Source organism: Phaethon lepturus, unplaced genomic scaffold (genome assembly GCF_000687285.1).
Source record: "Phaethon lepturus isolate BGI_N335 unplaced genomic scaffold, ASM68728v1 scaffold5289, whole genome shotgun sequence".
Taxonomy (NCBI): domain Eukaryota; kingdom Metazoa; phylum Chordata; class Aves; order Phaethontiformes; family Phaethontidae; genus Phaethon; species Phaethon lepturus.
In genome coordinates, this window is record NW_010562630.1 from 247 (window position 1) to 17,839 (window position 17,593).

At 36.1% G+C, this 17,593-nt stretch overlaps 1 protein-coding gene across 1 annotated transcript in view; it reads left to right on the top strand.

The window, feature by feature from the left end:
* The first annotated feature begins 391 nt into the window (after positions 1-391).
* The window catches only part of IFT74 (intraflagellar transport 74), a 39,396-nt gene continuing 22,194 nt past the window's right edge, over positions 392-17,593 (top strand). Inside the window, exons 1-9 of the mRNA XM_010294319.1 lie at positions 392-508; positions 898-1,033; positions 1,549-1,597; positions 2,431-2,529; positions 2,696-2,756; positions 3,227-3,286; positions 4,354-4,415; positions 16,450-16,588; positions 17,430-17,444. Coding sequence (XP_010292621.1) covers positions 392-508; positions 898-1,033; positions 1,549-1,597; positions 2,431-2,529; positions 2,696-2,756; positions 3,227-3,286; positions 4,354-4,415; positions 16,450-16,588; positions 17,430-17,444 — 738 coding nt within the window. The remainder of the gene's footprint in view (positions 509-897; positions 1,034-1,548; positions 1,598-2,430; positions 2,530-2,695; positions 2,757-3,226; positions 3,287-4,353; positions 4,416-16,449; positions 16,589-17,429; positions 17,445-17,593) is intronic.

Sequence of the window (17,593 nt, forward strand, 5' to 3'; positions counted from 1 at the left end):
CCCATAACCCAAACGGGTACTTGCAACAGCTGCTCACGTGCCGTTTCATGAGAGACGTGAATTCTGTGAGCAGGTGCTGAAACAGTAAATGCCACAAGAATTAGCACAAGTTACCTGTTTACCAATATAAGATGAGGACTAACTAAGCACTGAAGAGGGACTGCTGCCCCGCCTTACTGATGGACCTTCCGTGGTCCATCCTGAGCACTGGCTCTGGCGCGTACTTTTCCAGTAAGGAAGTGCTTTGCAGATTTTTAAAGAAAACTAAACTTTTAATAGGGGGAAGAATTAAACTTTAAAGAGTTGATCCCTGGCAGTTTTAAAGAGCTTCTGCAAATTAAAGGACTATTTCTATAATTCTTTACAGGGAGAAGTTCGAAAGGGAACAAATATGGCCAGCAGTCACAGACCTCCAATAGCACGTCCTTCATCAAGAGCAGGAATAGGGCTGACTGCAAGGCCTACCTCTTCATCAAGAACGCCATCATCAACCAGAATAGGAACAGGGGTATGTTAAAAAATTTAGTACCATGACTGGAGTGATAGTTTCTTGGGAAGAATTTTAAGATTTTAATTAATTTTGTAGAGAGTTGTATTTTCGAATTTTGACTGAAGGGGATCAAAGAGGTCTTGCATCAAGAGTTCACCTGGGAGACCTTAATAGCATTAACGTTGCAGACAGATGGAACAATGAACAGCTGCTCAAAGGTAATCTCTTACCCTTCTGCAGCGGATGTTTGACTGAATATTTGTTTACCTGAAGAGATGGAAATGCTAAAAGATTCTTATAGGAACAGTATAGAGACTAACAAGTTTTTAAATTGCTTTGGCAATTGTGTAAGTATAATAAATTCATAATTCAGAGTTGTGAGGTTTCTGTTTTGTTGCTTTTTATAGATGCCTCCTAGTACATCAAGACCCGGTTCTCGTGGTGGTTCTTTGACTACTGGAGGAGTCTTGTCATCTCAGATTAAAGTTACAGACCGTCCAGTGACTCAGCAGGGATTAAGTGGCATGAAAACTGCAATGAAAGGTATTTTTTACTGAAAACAGCTATCAAGGTGTCAGCAAGAGCTTTAAAGAAATATTTAGGTTTTTAAAGGAAAACATTTCATTGCTGTATAAATTGCAGAGTGAATAGCCATGATTAACAGGAGTAGGAGAAAGGAAAGGAAGATTAAAGCATCCCTCTTTTATTTTCTTTACTTTTGGCAGTCAGAGAAGACAAAGGCTTTTCTGTGCCTGAGTTGTATTTAAAAATTGTTAAAAAGAATAGAACAAGATAAATTGTGTCTTCTTCCATCACTGACATATAATTAAAATACTTTGTTGTATAGTAGCTATTCTTATAGCTGAAAAAGTAATTTTTATCTTCACAACAGTCTAAAATTAATTTCTGCCTTTGCTTGTTTTAATGAGGTAAAATCTAATTAAGAACAGCGATATGGCAGTTCTCTGTCTGCAAATTCTGCAAATTGCTTTCATAATTTCCAGTTCATCAAAATTAGTGGTTTTCTAGCAAAATGTCATCTTATTCTCCTTTGCCAGGTCCACAGAGACAGATAATGGATAAAACTTACTACCTTGGACTGCTAAGGTATGCCTTAACACATTCAAACTGCAGAAGGTTTAATGCTCTGTTCCCTTTCTGACATGACGTTTGTTGTGCTTAACGATAGCATGGGATAAGTGGTGTTCACTTAAAATGAAGTCTATCTTCTTACAAGAGGTAAGGTGATTTTGCATATAGTTTGTAGGAGGAAAGGAATTTTATGCTTATGTCCAAGTACAATTAGATTCCTTTGACATTTTGTTATTAGGCTTGCTAAGTTAAATTCACTCCCACAGTGCTAGTAAAAGGATGATTTTGACCACTTGTAACATGTGGTAGGTCTCGTAGCTCCATTTGTAAGAAGTAGCATCACAAACTAAGCACTTTTTAGTGTCCATTTCAGGTGGTTTACTTGGATTATACATTGAGCTAACACTGACAAAGGCAAGGCCTTGTGGAAACTGTATTACATCTGCTACTTTGTCCGTTGGTCATATTGTAATATTGAATAACCGGTCCTAAAAGATGTCGTTTTAAATATGGATGATATCCACATTCTGTGAAATGGTGCTATGATTTTTTTTTTCTCTGTCCATTTGAGAATAATTCACATCTGTTACACCAGCAGGGACAAAAAGGCTAATTAAAACATTTTATTTCATATCCAGATTTTCTAACAACTACTTATAATTTGGTAGAACCACTCTGCTGTTTTCCTCACTTATCCAGCTCTTTGAAATACTGATTTGAAGCATGATGCAGTGTGAGAAGGAGATACTGATTGCACATCTCTTGTAGTTAAAATATAATTTCTGTTCTGTCTGTGTTTTAGTTGTGCATTCAAATGTTAATGATTCTTTTTTGTTTATTCTTTTCAGAAGCAAAACAAATGAACTCACAACAGAAATTAACAAGCTGCAGGAAGAAGTAGAAATGTACAAGCAAGAGAAATCTGTCTATTTGTCATATGAAAAAAGGTGAGATGTATTGCAGCTAATGAAGTGCTAATTTCCTCAGTCACAAGACTATTCTTGGGTATTGTGCAGGCTTCAAGGAACCATTAAATAATCCTTTTTTTCATTATTTTATTTTTACGTATATGAATCTTCCCATATTAATTTTGGCTTTTTGTTTTCTATTTAGGGCAGAGGCCTTAGCTGGTGAAATCAAAGAATTTCAAGGTCAGCTGGCAGACTACAACATGGTATGCTGCTGTCAGCTTTTGATACTGAATGCTCTCCCTTCTCTCATATACTTTGTACTGCTTTTGCTTTGCTTCAGCATCTTCTTTATTGACATTCCTCAGTAGAAATGCACTGGTTAATACTGCATTTTTTCCGTTATTGGAAAGGAAAAAGAGGGAAACTAAAGAAAACATAAAAGAAAAAAAGGCAAGTGTACTATACATTAGGAGAAGCACTTGCATGTGGATTTAAGAAATTACTGCTGTGTAATATTTGTGGGTTTTGCACAGCTACATATAATGATGATTACTTCTGAAAACTGCATGTAATCTCTTAAGATACCCAAATTATGTTTTTTCCATTTCCAATAACAGAAGATTACTGTGTTTTCATGAACACTTTGTGAATTGCTACCTATTTGACTGATTTTTTAACGTGTAATTGAAAAAAAAGGAGAGCAGTAACGGGTTGGAACTCTGTCTCATTTCAGGTTGTGGATATACTTAACACCAATACGGACATGGCAGAAGTGATTCGAGATTACAATACGGTAAGAATGAGGATATTTGCCATGTTTGAGCAGTGAAATGCTGTGTGTTACATTCTTGGTGCTTTGAACATATGACACATATAAAAAAGCATAGCAGTAATTTAAAACTTACCAATTTTTTTCAGTTAAATAACCACAATATTGGCAAACATGTTTGTTTCTGACAATTGTCAGATGTGTTGCATTAACAATCCCATGATAGTTTTCTGTGTTTTAGATTTGAGAAGGCTGTCATCCCAATCCAAATTATGAGTGTTAAAATATATTCTGTATTTGACTTGGAAGCGTAGAACACTAGTCGTAAGAAAAGCAAATTCAATAGACTGCACTGCCTTGTAAAGCTGCCTAGTCTTCTGGAAATTTAGTCCTTCTTTTGTTTTCTGGCTTTTAAATGATTCCAGTGTAATAAATATGAAATAGGTTTTTGACATGGCCAACCACAGAATCAATGAGCTTTGTTCTTTCTTCACTTTCTTTCTTTATTTTCTAACACACTTAGCCTGTTTCTCTGAGTATTAAGGCATGAGTGGCATTAAGCATGTTCCATTTCTTATGATTGCTTGTCCAGAAGCAAAAAAAAATAGTTTTAGAAAAGGTTACTTCGGTAGCTTGAGAAACTACCTGAGTATTTCTTGGTCAAAACATTTTTTCCCCCCGCATTTGATGGAAAAATAAAGTCGCAACGCCTGTGTCATAAAGCAAAGAATGCTTTGCAAGTGTTACATTTTCATTTTGTTTGTAGGCTTAAGCAGTATTTTACTAAGTGTTCCAGGAATAGATCCACAGCAATAGAAAGTGAATTGATTTTTTGCAAACTTGATTGTATTTCTTTTTCAACCATAGAGATACCTTCTTACTTACTTTAGTTTCCAGCGGAAGACTGCAATTTCAGAAGGTCTTTCTTCAGTATCAAGTCTGAAAAACCTGTGGAGCAGGCAGCATCTGCTCCTTCTTTCTCTAGTGCATTCTAAGCAGCTTCCTGCTCATTTAAAGGAAACTGAATTTGTGTATAAAATCTGTATTTTTATTATTACATATTATATAAAAATATCTTTTTTGTTTTGAAGTTAAAGGTTCAGAATGACCGAGATGCTCAGAGTGTGGATAAAATTTTCACAGAAAGACAAGCGTAAGTACATGAAATGTATGCTTTTCCAAAGCTGTTAGAATCATAACTGAACTCGGCAAAATTGAGGTGTTACCTAATTCAGAAGTTCCTTAACTGTGCAATGCATGCTGCAAGTGATACCTGAGCAATTTCAAGATGATATGTCAGTTCCAGGCAGCAGCTGGAGTTCCCAGCTTTAAACTCTTACATAACTGCTGTGGACATACTTACCATGTCATCCAGGAGGACTTAGGTGACAGTGGAGACTGCTGTCTTTTGGCAACCTACTCTCAAGTTCCTGAGTTTTCAAGGTTGTGTTGTGGAGTAGCGGAGTTGGGAAAGCAAGCAGAAATGGGAACTGGAACTGAGATTCCTGTCTGGTAAGGTAAGGATGTGTGAATGGGAAGATGAGGACAGTGAGATGCTTGCAGTAAGAATTTGTAAGCCATGAGAATGGCTTGTGTAGTGAGAGGCTGAGCTTCTGAGATGTTTAATTTAGGGACAGGAGATGTGCAGGAAAAAGAGATATGATCCTGCTTGTTGCCAGCAAGAGCGGCCTCAGCAGTGAGATTTTTAAGTATAAATAAGCAATTTTAAAATACAATTTAGCATTTAATAATAAGTCATTTTTCAATAACACCACAGTTTTCAACAGCTTGCAAACGTGTCTGTTCTACCCCTGAATGCATTTTTAAGTGTTAAGAAAATACAAAGAGAGAAAGCTTGGTTCAATAGCATACTAAGGCATAAATACATTAAATATACAGTAATGATAATTTATTGCTGTACTGTATGTAGACACATTTCAGGGGGTGGAGCAGTTGATCTTTCTTGCTCTGCTACTTTGGGTAAAAAAACCCAACAACAAATATTCTGTTCTCTGATTGTGTTAGTTTTGCCTAATATTCTACTGAGCTGTGACACCCTTGGTTTGGATTCAGTCCCCAGTCTGGCTGTGGTCTTCTTCAACATTTTAGGGAAATTGTTTTTCCTTCCTGGACTTCTTCATATATAAAGCATTAATGATTATGCTGGCTTCACAAGGTACTTTGTAAAGACTTGTTTATGTTAAGCAATATACAGTAAGATTCCCCCCTGCCATAAATAAACAAATAGTTTTTTTAAAAGATGGATTATGAGTATTTTTTGCATGTTTTGAAATATTTGTTGGGACACTAACGCATGCACGTCACCACATTTTTTAACTTCATGATTTATGCAGCAGTACTGTGTTAGGGATTTCACGAGACAAAAGGAGATGGACTGCTTAGCTTAATTTTGTATTGTAAATAAGTAGCATAATCTGGAAGTACAAGCGTACTACAGTTTTGAAAAGTCACTTCATCATCCATTAAGACATTAACTCTCCTCAGTTACATAAGAATCTATGTATTTATCCTCAATAAATCCATCTTCCCCAGGCACAAATGCATGAATTTTCTCAAATACTACTATGGCATCTTCATTGTTCGTACACGATACTGTAGGGACAGAACTCGTGTCAGCTGAGAACTCCTGTTCAAACATCTCTGAGTCATTTTCTTCCAGGCGACGGTGACTGTAGCTGATCAAATAGCGGTACCATGTTGGGCATTTTATAGCAGTAAAAATCAGGAGTGTAGTGCTTAGGACAAACCCTAGGACACCTGCTAGGAAGGTCCAACTTTTGCCAAGAAGTGGTAACTCTTTAAAACAGACAGGGAAAAAAAGAATAGTCATCTTCATGAGGAATACCAGCAAGAACTGTAGTATAAATTTTTTCATAGTTAGATTGAGAACACACAAAATGAACAATGATAGGGGCATTTTGAATGTCTCCAAAGCTTTAGTAGAAAGTTATTGCTATGTTATTAGGGAGTCAGTAATATTGCTCAGACCAAAAATGCATGTACCTCTCGTATTTCCTAGCAATATAAGTCCACCACACATATTTATCAAAATTAAATAATAGTTTCAAAGTCAGACAAAGTTCTGGGGATGTGTAAAAGGTAAAATAATATTTTTTTCAAAGTTTTAATTCCAAGATTGGGCTTTGGGAAAAAAATTACATCAGTAATTAACTTCAAATTCTATTTCCCAGGCATAGATTTCTGTAGGGTGATGATGTCTGCACCCTAAAATATTACATCTGTTGTTTGGCATATCCTTTCAATTGTATTTCTTTTATAATAAAAATTTCAATAGACTGTAGTTGCCAGTAGTCTTTATTTAGAAGCTAGTTTTGTGAGCTGGCCACTGTACTAAAATAGAGTATAACTGCTACAGCAAAAGAAGTCTGTGGCAATCGTGGCTTACAATTTGTGTATGTCTCTGGAGATTAGTGTTTCTTCTGCTTTAGCCATAAGCAAGAAGTAAAGCATTTCAGTATGGAAAAGTGGAGAAGAACATTAATTTGCATGTAAGAAAAAAAAACAAACTACTTTACTGAAAGAAAAGCTAGAGTATGAGAGAGTGATGATGGAATTAACATCAAAACGTGAAGAAAAGTAAGGAGACTGTCACTGAAATTTTCAAAGAATATGGGATGGGCATATCTGTGTCCTTTACACTGAACACAGTTAAGGGCAGGAGTAAAATTAATAGGCTCACTCCTTCACATTTTAAGAAGACAGCTACGTGTAGAAAGCAGTTAGCTTGGAAGAAATAACTGACTTTTTTTAAAGATGCTGCCATAATTCTGTTAGACAGAGATCTGGACAATTATCTGAATTTCAAGCCTTTGAAATTTCATCATCAGTTTGTAGTATCATTTGAGAATTCAGGTGTGTTTTATCTGTTTCAAACACTTATTCAGTAGAGCTTTACATTGACCGTAAGTGTGTACAGTCTACCAAAACCTGGAAATACGCTTGTTCATAGCGCTGGCTTTTATGGAAGAATTACAGTGTACTAGGAATACAAAACAGTACAAAAGCATGGAATGGCAAATCAAACAGCTTGTAAGCAGTAAAGCAAAACATCAGTATATTACCTGCATATGTTCCATTGTTTCCAGTGATGTTTGGAGTCAGAGCTGTTAGTAAGGCACTACTTTTAAGCTTAATGCCAGCAGTGGAAGTTACAGTGTTTTCTAAAGAAGCTTTTTCAGTTTTGCAGTCAGCTGGTCGGATAGGTGCTGTCTTGATCGAGAATTTTTCCATGTTTTTTGGGAATGTACATGTAATGCTGTTTTCATTTTCTGTGAAAGTGAACAGTGGAAAGGCTATGAGATATTGCTAATTAATTGGCACTCCAATCTAAAAAAAATTCATGGATAACTACTGTATTACCGCAAAATACAGATAAATTGATCGTGGATATTACCCAGATCAGGAATAAACAAGATAAGGCTGTTTGATGTAAACAAGTATGAAATGCTGCTCTTACCAAAACTTACCCATTGTCACATTGGAGGCAGTTAGCCATATCTGTAAATCAAGGAGGTCACAGGAGCAGGTCCATGGGTTTCCAGCTAAAAGGATTTTAATCAATTTAAAAGATGGTTTTATATGAAAAGATTTCAGAAAGTTATACTGTAGATTTAAAACTGTCAGACTTTTTAGAGAAGTAAATATATCTGAATCTAGTTGAGTAATCCTGTTATAGGATAGATTCAACACTGACAGTTGATTTAATCCTGCAAATGCTGCTTTATGAACTGTGCTAATATGGTTGTTGCTGATATCCAGAATTACAAGTTTTGTCAAATTGCAGAAGCTGTTATTATACAGTACAGTAATCATGTTAGCATTCAGATAAAGTTCAGTGAGGTTAATAAAACTTCGGAGAATCTCTTTGTCACTATCTTTTAAAGTGATTTTATTATTTTTGAGGCTTAATTTAGTAACATTTTGGAAAAGGTTCGCGGGGATATTAGAGAGGTTCTTTCCAGACTCCTCACAAGTGACCTGTTGAAAGAAAGAGAATGACAACAATTAAATATTGTAGGGAAGTCCGGTGGTGAAGGTATCTCAGTGATGACTATTAAGGGCATGAAAATCCTTCTGCTATTTCTTAATGCTAGCACTTTAAAATAAAAGTTCTGCTGCTCTTCATGTAATTTTATTTACGTTTTTCTTAATATACTCATGGTCTGGTCATACAGGGGAATGAATCCTGTATATTCTCTATAGTGTATAGAGAGCTGAAGTTCCAGATCACTTAATACTTAAACTTTGCTCGAGATGCAATGCTCTTTATGTGATGATCATCCAAAATATAACCAGTTTGGCATGCTATTTTGGAATTAGTAGGGCTGTCTTATGTGAAGGTTGGCTAGGTAAAAAAAGGATTCCTTTCCCATCTAATCTGGAAAGAAGGTGTCATAGAGGAAGTGGATTCAAGGCTGAAAATTAATTCAAATATGCTTTTTCAAACGTATTGGTTTGTTTTATAACCAAAACCAACAATGGTTACTCTTTAAAACAACTTTGGAGCAGACCTTCAACAAAACATTTAATATATTTTTTTTATAGCACTTAAATGAATTTTTGTTTTCTGGGTTGAAGTTTAGCATAGCTGCAGTCTTTTCAGGTTTGAGGGTGTTTATTCTCAATATCTTGAAACATTTTTGTTTTCTGAAAAGAGTAGATTTCTTTATATGTATATGTATGCATCACTGCAGACTACAGTTTAGTGTCAAGATACTTGAACTGGCTTTAAAGGAGGTTCTGAGTACTGGAAGCAGATTGGCTGTGTTATCCCTCTTCCTAAATAAGTAGCCTATGTTCAGACTGTTACTGCTGTGACCAGATTGAGCCTAGGCAGTTTATTTAAAAACAAATGTAGGTGGAATGCCTTTTCTACACTGTATATACCCATTGTGTGGGATTTTTTGTTTTTCATGTTTGTCCCAACGATGAAGAAGCATTAGATGCAGTACTGGACCTATAAGGCAGTGAGTCAGAGCAAATAGTGCAATACCAGTTTTATCACTTGACTGTTAATCAAGACGTCTTCCTTCCCTCAATAAATAAAAATCCATTAATCTCTGAAAAAAAATCTTTGAAATTTCTTGTATACTTTTCGACCTGACTCAGGCAAGTGCTAACTCAGGAAATCTCTCTAACTTGGGCGGTAGTTGGCCTTGTCCAAATAACTGTTGCTTTCTAGGTCTATTCCAAAAAGATAAAGGAGACATTCCTGTTTTCTGCAGAGAGATATGAATGAGATATAAAACCATCTCAAATATGTTTCAGTGTAATTCACCCACTTACAACGATTGCCAGCAGCTAGTTGTCCATTTTGCAGAAAACCTCATCTTCTTATTTGTCTCTGTGCTTCTGTCTCTAGGTGTCTTATGTTTACAAGGTAGTTTTTAAAATGCCTTTAGCTTCTAGTGCATTTTTCAAAAATAAGGGTAGTTTACATACATACCAAACTTACAGTTTGAGAATTCAGGTTGTCATCAGCAGTGACTGGATTCAAAAACAGTGTTCCAGCCCAGATTACAAGCCAAGAGAGTTTCATGTTTAGAGCCTAGCAAAAAACAACAGTTTTGTATACCAAGACCAGAATATCAGTGTATTCTGTAGTGGTAATTTAACAAATTAATAAATACAGTAATTTCAATTATAGTTAATAAATTTTGTTCTGCATTGATACTACAAAATGTAAAATTAAGAGGAAAAACATGATTTATCAGAATTAATGCATTCAGCTTTCACTTGACTGACCAAAACCTAAAATCCAGTGAGCAGACTGTATCAGCAAATAGAAAAGGGATTGGTTAGACACGTCAGTAGACAACAGTTCCATAAATGGATAAAATGAATAGGCAGGGATGTACTCCTAAGATCTCTTTTAATGCAGTTACGGGTACTGGATGACTAAGGTAGGAGTAAACTGCAGAAAGTATTCAGGCTTGCATGCTCTCCCTAAATAATTTCTCTTGTTGCCACTGACAGAGATAGAATGCTGTACTAGGTGGATTGTTGGTTTGTCCAGTCAGATTTCTCTTCTGTTCTTATACACAAGTTATTAAGCAGTTTTTATGAATTTTTAATTAGTAGATTGTTCTTCTAATCTCTTTATTATCCATAATACAGCATATATCATATGACATAAGCCTGAACCTCTATATTATGAAGGTGTAAGTTGTTGCTTTGATCTTTGGAACTAAGTAAACATGGTTCAGTCTCTGGTGCTGGAGGTTTTTTACAGATTTGAACCTTTTTTGAGAGTCCGGAAAGCTTTTCTGACAAATGGTATTCACTGTGACAAAAACTTCTCTCAGAGAAAGTGTCATTTATCCATCCCCTTTGAATCGGGCTTAATTTGCAAGTTTACTCATTTTGAACAGGGATGTTAAACTATCTCTGTCAGATGTTAAATCAGTCTCTGTTCATGCCAGACTTAAATTAAAGTGTTATGTGAAAGGTAGATTATCCCTTCATTTTTACAGTTTTTCTTAAGCGTCTGAAGATAAAAGGTAGTGGACTAAGTGGACCTCAATATCTCCTTCTCAGATTTCTATCTTCCAGATTAAAAAAGACCCAAAAGATAAGGTGTAAGATAGTTGTTTAAAGTGCCTATTGTATCTTGAGCTTTAGAGAGTATTCACTGAATTTAACAGAGAATAGTGGGGGAAATTACATGAGGAAGCTCAATTGCATGAATAATGCTAAATACAGGCAGCCAGTCACATTAAAAATAACTCCAGCAATCCTTGAAACGAATGCCACAAGGCCTTCTCTGATCAGTATGGAGTAGATGAGGTCACAGACCAAATTGGTCAAGTCTAATTGTTTGCTTCTACACATTTCTGTGTCTGAGGACTGACCTCATTCACCTAACTGAATCAGCCTGGAAACTTAACGACTTCTTAAAAAGAAGTAGTAGATAAATGCCACTTACACTGCTGTGATCCATTGTGCATTTCTACTGCTGTTGGAAATTTACATTAAATATAGAAAGAGTTCATAAACCTTTTTGTTAGACATTATCAGCATCAGGGACAAGGGGTACTAGCAGAAGCAGCCACTGTGGTATTATGTTCTGTATTAGGTATTGTTCTTGTTGGTGATGGTACTGGTGGCCTGCATACTTTTTGGAGCCAGTTTGTATATTGCTAGTGGAAGACATGATGCACTTTGAGAACTGCTGGTATAGACTATGTTAACAGTTGGATCTCCTGTCATGCTTGAACCTTGACTGTACCTCTTCCAAGATGTTCAGAAACAGAGCGGGCCTTAACCAGGCAATATACAAACACAGATTAATATTATTATTGTAGTTTGTAGATTTCAATAAAAATACTATCTTTAGTAGAGTGGGAAAATATATTAAAAATAATGTTTTTAAAGTTAGTCTGTAAATTAATCAACAACAATCAAGTTGAAAATGAAAGTTAATGTAAAAGTTTTTCAAAACTTTTCAAGCAAAAAAGTTAATGAAACAAAACGTTCAAACAAAAGTTTAAGTTCTTAAACTTAAAAGTTAAGTTCTTAACAGAACTTAACAGCCAAGCTGTTAAGTAAATTGTATTTCAGCAGAAAGCCAGGGAACAGTCCGTTTCTTCTCAGAAAAGCAGACTACTCAATTATATGAACTCAATTACCTCCCCAAATCTGCCTTTTTCTTTACAAATACAACAAAAACAATAAGAATTACATTACTATTAAACGATAAAACCTTCAAAAGTTCTCTGAGAAAAACTTCAAATAAACATTCTTCAAGCAAAAAGTTAACATGTCTGAATGAAGGGAATACCATTAACTTGAAAAATCCTTTTCCTAGCTAAAAATTCACTCTACATATGTTTAAGTCAAAAACACAGTTCCTATTTTTTACTTTAGTTTCTACTGAAAAATTAGGGCATTTCTTACAAAATTGATTTCCTGCATTTTGTGTGTAGGAACTTGTATAATCAGTAGAAGAACAGGAAAGCATCTATAATTTTAATTACAGTTTAGCTTCTTACTAGAACCAGACCTTAAGAATTGCTGTTTAAGTAATTGCTTTGGAAAGAAACTGAACCTGACAATGCATTGGTAATACCTTGACATTTCCTTGAAATTAAAAATTTTTGTTCAGAGAACTTCTGAAGGTTTCATAGTTCAATAGTAGTGTAATTCTTATTGTTTTTCTTGTATTTGTAAAGAAAAAGGCAGATTTGGGGAGGTAATGCAGTTTATATAATCACATAGTCTCCTTTTCAGAGAAGAAATGGACTGTTCCCTAGCTTTTTTCTGAAATACGATTTACTTAAGAGCTTGTCATGTCCAAAGTTCGTAGTAATTTTTGAACTTTTAATGTATCTTAAGATATATTTGTTTCCAGTCTAGCAACAAAATTATACTAATAAATCCTTGCCTACATTTTGAAAAAAGGTTTGCCAAGGGTCTTACCTTTCTGTTGCTTCTTAGAGGGAGCGTATGTACACATGTGTAGATTTTTCAGTGCACTGACAAGAAATAATATGGTGCAACAGCACTTTGTTTTTGTTCAACCTTTGTACCTGATGAATAAGCAGGTGGTGTAAAAAAATAATAAAGCCAGAAAGTCCTTAGCAAAAGATTGACTAGGTTGAGCAACTTCTTATAATCGTCTTGGATTTAATTGGATCTGCAGCCAATAGGGAAGTCTAATAGTAGTATGCTCAAGTGTCAAGTTCCAGATCATGTAGGAAGCACTGAGGTAAAATGCCACTGGGAATTAGAAATGCCGGAGGCAGAAAAAGACTTGCATTTTTTATGTGATCAGTTATCTAATGAAGAAAACTTCAAGATATTTGCATACTGAAGTAAAGATCTCTAGTAGTTATTTACATCTGTGTTAAATTCTTGTGTTTTGGAAGCATCAGCATCAGGGGAGCTGCAGAATGCAATGTATAAAGCTCATTATTTACAAAGAATTACAAGCACTTAAGGACATCTGTTACATGGGCTGTATTTCAGGAAGAAATTATAAAAACAAATTATATTTTCTCTGATTTGAGAGCATGCCTATGTGCAGGTTAAAAAAGGGATTATATTGATACACAAACACTATGTCCAATAAATTTTTTCTTTTATTGGTGCTCATTTTCTAAGCCTCATTCTACTCAATGCACAGAATCAAACTACAAAAAGGTTCAGTCTCCTGTCATTCTCTCTTCTTCTCAAATATTTGGCTTTAGAAACCATTTTGCTTCACTGTCCCTCTTTGAAGTTATTGCCACTTTGATTTTTTTGCTTAATATCTCAGAACATTTTGCAACTTTTCCAAGCCTTTTCCCTGATTTAGCTTCATCAGTAGTCTTCAGATTACTTGTGGTAATGAATTGTTTTCCTGTGACAGCCATTGCTTGTAATTTTTTTGCCTCTTAGAAAATCACTGAGTTTTAACCTTCTGTCCAACGGTTTCCACCAGAGAAGATGCATAACAGCTAAGTCAGACATTTCTAGTCTCAAGGACATACTGGGTCATCTTGAAGTATTTGTCCAGGAGTCCATATCACATGAGAAAAAGAGACTTGCCCAGGTAAAGAGGCTACTCTGTAATGTGTCCACACACACTTCACATCAGTGGGGCTGGAAAAGGAGGCTTTCTTTTCTCACTCGACCATGCATACTTGCAGTCCCAGGCATAGAGGAGAAAGATCCAGTAGAGCTTGGAGACACCGGTGCCCTCAACAGTGGCAGCTGTTCCCCATGGTGTTTTGGAACACAGGAGAAATGTAGCAAGAGGTATTCTTCTCTCCCTCCCTTAATGCCCTAGTGATCTCCAGCAAAGGCACCTTGTTTGTACTTAAAGACAAGCTCCCTATGATCACTACTAACAGCCTCTCCAGGTGAATTGTATCTAGTGTGGAGATTTATTCTGGAAATAGCAACCTTAACATTTTTGTGAATCCTTTCATTGCAGTTTTTATGTTTTCATTCTGTGAAGTCTTCAGCTGGGCTTCATTTGAAAGAAACTGTCACTGCTGAGACCTTGTGACAGCTTTCATAGGCCCTTATTGAGAGATGAGGATCCTCCAGTAAAGAAGTAACATGAAATCTCCCTGCTAACTCCCAGTTCCATGCCTTACAGAGTGTCTTGAATCAAACTACTCTTGTAGTTTAAGAATATGCTTCACTTAAAAATTACTCCTTTCCAGTAGCAAACGTAACATAATTATCCATTCACAAATTGGTGTACTTACAGTGAGGGCCTCATTCTTTGGACTGGATCTGAACAAACCATTTTTAGTCTCAAGAAGGTATTCCATCTGATGTCATGTTACAACCATCCAGTATTTCTTGGGCAGTCCCAGTACCCATGCACTCCAAATTGCCACAGAAAGTGGCAAATCACTTCCGTTTGTTTCTTCATCATGAGGCTCCAAAGCATCTTTGCAGCATGGGTTGCTAACCTGACAGAATTTCTAGTTAACATTCTCAGATTCCTGGAGATTATAGATCTTTCTTGAAGCCAGTTGGAAGACTGGTTACACTTTTGAATCTCTTTTGAGAATTTCTTGGAAGTGGTGAAAACCGTGATGAAAAGCTGAGGGAGATGGAATTTTTTAATCTCCAGAAGAGAAGGTTTAGTGAGTATCTTATCAAAGTAAACACCTGATGGGCAGGAGTGAAGAAAATGGAGCTGGTCTCTTCTCAGTGATGCCCAAGGGCAGGACAAGAGACTGTGGCCACAAATTGGAGAACAGGAAACTGCATTTAAATGTAAGAAAAAAACACTTTTTACTGTAAGAGTGGCCAAACATTGAAATATTGCCCAGACAGATTCTGAGTAGTGGGGCTGGACTAGATGACCTCAAGAAGTCCATTCTAACATCAGCTCTACTCCGCTTCTATGAAATTTTCAGTATTCCCTTACCCTGAGATTATTCTTGTGCAGTACAACTATTTTGCATCATCTTTTACTCCTGAGGGCATTCTTGGCAATGATTGATCTGATAGTGTCAGTTATGCAATTTAAAATTTTTTGGCATCTTGCAACTCAGGAAGAGTTAATGAAAAATAAAAGAAAAATAAATCCTGAAGGAAGGTATCCAGCTGATTTTGTCGTTCTTAATAACAGAAGTCACTCTGGAAACAAGCAAACAGTTTAAACAATCTTTCATGAACTGTGAAGGGAAGGAAGGTATACTCTTCAGGGTCTCAGGAGTTTTTGCTAATTTTCTTTAGCTATGTTCTCAGATTGACTCTCTAGCTTTCAGTAGTTTCATAGAAATTACTAGACATTACGTGAAACAGTGAGAACAATTCTTTATGCTTTCCTTGAATCTGCTAATTCATTTCCTTGTACCTTGCCATAGCTGCAGTGGTGGAGATGTTTTTATGGTTGCAGCCCAGTGATTTTCTAGCGAGATTAAAGTCATGAATCAAGAATGTCAGGAATGACTAATTTCTTAGTTCTTGCTTGGTTAAGAAGCTCCATGCTGCCTAAGACTCTGAAGCCGTTCTCCGTCCTTAAGGAATCCACCAATTCATTGCTAAAAAAAAGTTATCATCATTATCCAGCACCATCAAGTCCTGGTACTGATATAATATGTTTTCATAGAATCATACAATGGTTTGGGTTGGAAGGGACCTGAAGGTTCTGCTAGTTCGACCCCCCCTGCCATGGGCAGGGACACCTTCCACTAGGCCAGGATGCTCAAAGCCTCATCCAACCTGGCCTTGAACACTTCCACTGATGGGGCGTCCACAACTTCTCTGGGCAACCTGTTCCAGTGCCTCACCACCCTCATAGTGCATTTCTTTATGTGCATTCACCAATCACATACCAGCTGCTTTATTTCAGGTTGCCTGTTCTTATTCCAGGAATTCACTGATTGAGAGCAACTGAGAGGGAGTAGTATACTTTTGCCAGTGTTGGTGACTGTGCGGGTTGGGAGTGTTGGAGAGTACTATGTGGGTGCTGCAGGGGCAAAGAATTCTTCATCTTCTTCATTCTGTGGTGTGAATGTTTACATAGCTAATCGAACCCCAGGAAGTTTAAATACAAGTAGGTAAGTGCTGTTTTTGAGAACCTGTGGAGTTTTTGTTAAAGGGTCATTTCAGTGAGGCTGAAGGAATACCAGAGTTTGAAATGGGTGTTTAAAATAAACATCAACTAGTAAAAGTTACAAAATGTTCTATTTTTACAGCACAGAAAAGTTAATTCAAGCTGTAGAAGAAGATATTGAGCATGAAAAGGTTGTAGCAGATGACATAATAAAAGACATGTCGCAGGAAAATCAAGCTAAATATATGGAGATGAAGGCTGCAAATGAAAAACTCTCCCAGGTTGGTTTGTTTCATTGTACTTGCCTAAAATGTTTCTCAATCTGGCTCCACTGGTTCCAGATATAATTTAAAGAGCTTGAGAATGCAGTAATGCAATAAAAAAGCTTGCTGGTATCTTAATCAATTATGGAAGTGCCTGAAAAATAAATAGAGCTATTGACTGAAACCAAATACTTTGTATTTATCGTTTTAAGAAAAAATTGTGTTCATAATTTTCCTTTTAAATTTGGTGACTGACATTCAGATTTTAAAAGCCATTGTAGTGCTTAAATGTTTCACCATGTGTAGAAAGCAAGCAAAAGGGAAAAACAAAGACAGATTTTTATTTCACTTGAGTAGGAAGTTTTCTTCCTGTGTACAAAAGTGAATCTGACTGGGGTTTTTGTTGTTCTTGCTGTATGTCTGAATGTATCAGAAAAATGAACTGGGCTTTGTAAAATTTTTGTGACTTCGCTAATTCTAATGTTAACAAAAGCAATAAGATTTCTAGGTTCTCTGGGATCATCTAGCTTCAGGCATACAGTCTTAGAAAGTTTCTCTGTACAGTCTATACAAAGAGATAGGCATCTTTTGAGGCCAGTGCTTCCCAGCTGTCTTAGGATGAGCTGAATCACTAGGTGGGGCCTATGTGTCTCTTTCTGGACTACGATGAAACTGTGGTGGCTAGTTCAGAGACTTTAAACTTCTGAAGTAAAAATGATAAATTCCACCTTCAGTACTGATTTTAAGAAAAATTGTGGGAAAAGGGCAAACAATTTTTTTGTTATAGCCCAACTGCAAATAACAAGAGGTTACTGGAAAAGTTGAAAGTAAGTGGATATTATATCTGACTTACTTGGAGAAGCTGGACACAATCTTGTCTTTTAAATTTTTAAAAGCAGCAATGAGATGTTTTATAGCATTTTATAAATACTAAGTTGCAGAACAAAAACATAATCTCATCAAGTAGTAATTTGTATCTGAATTTTGCATTTTTTTCCTCTTTAGGAATTGGTTGTTCAACAG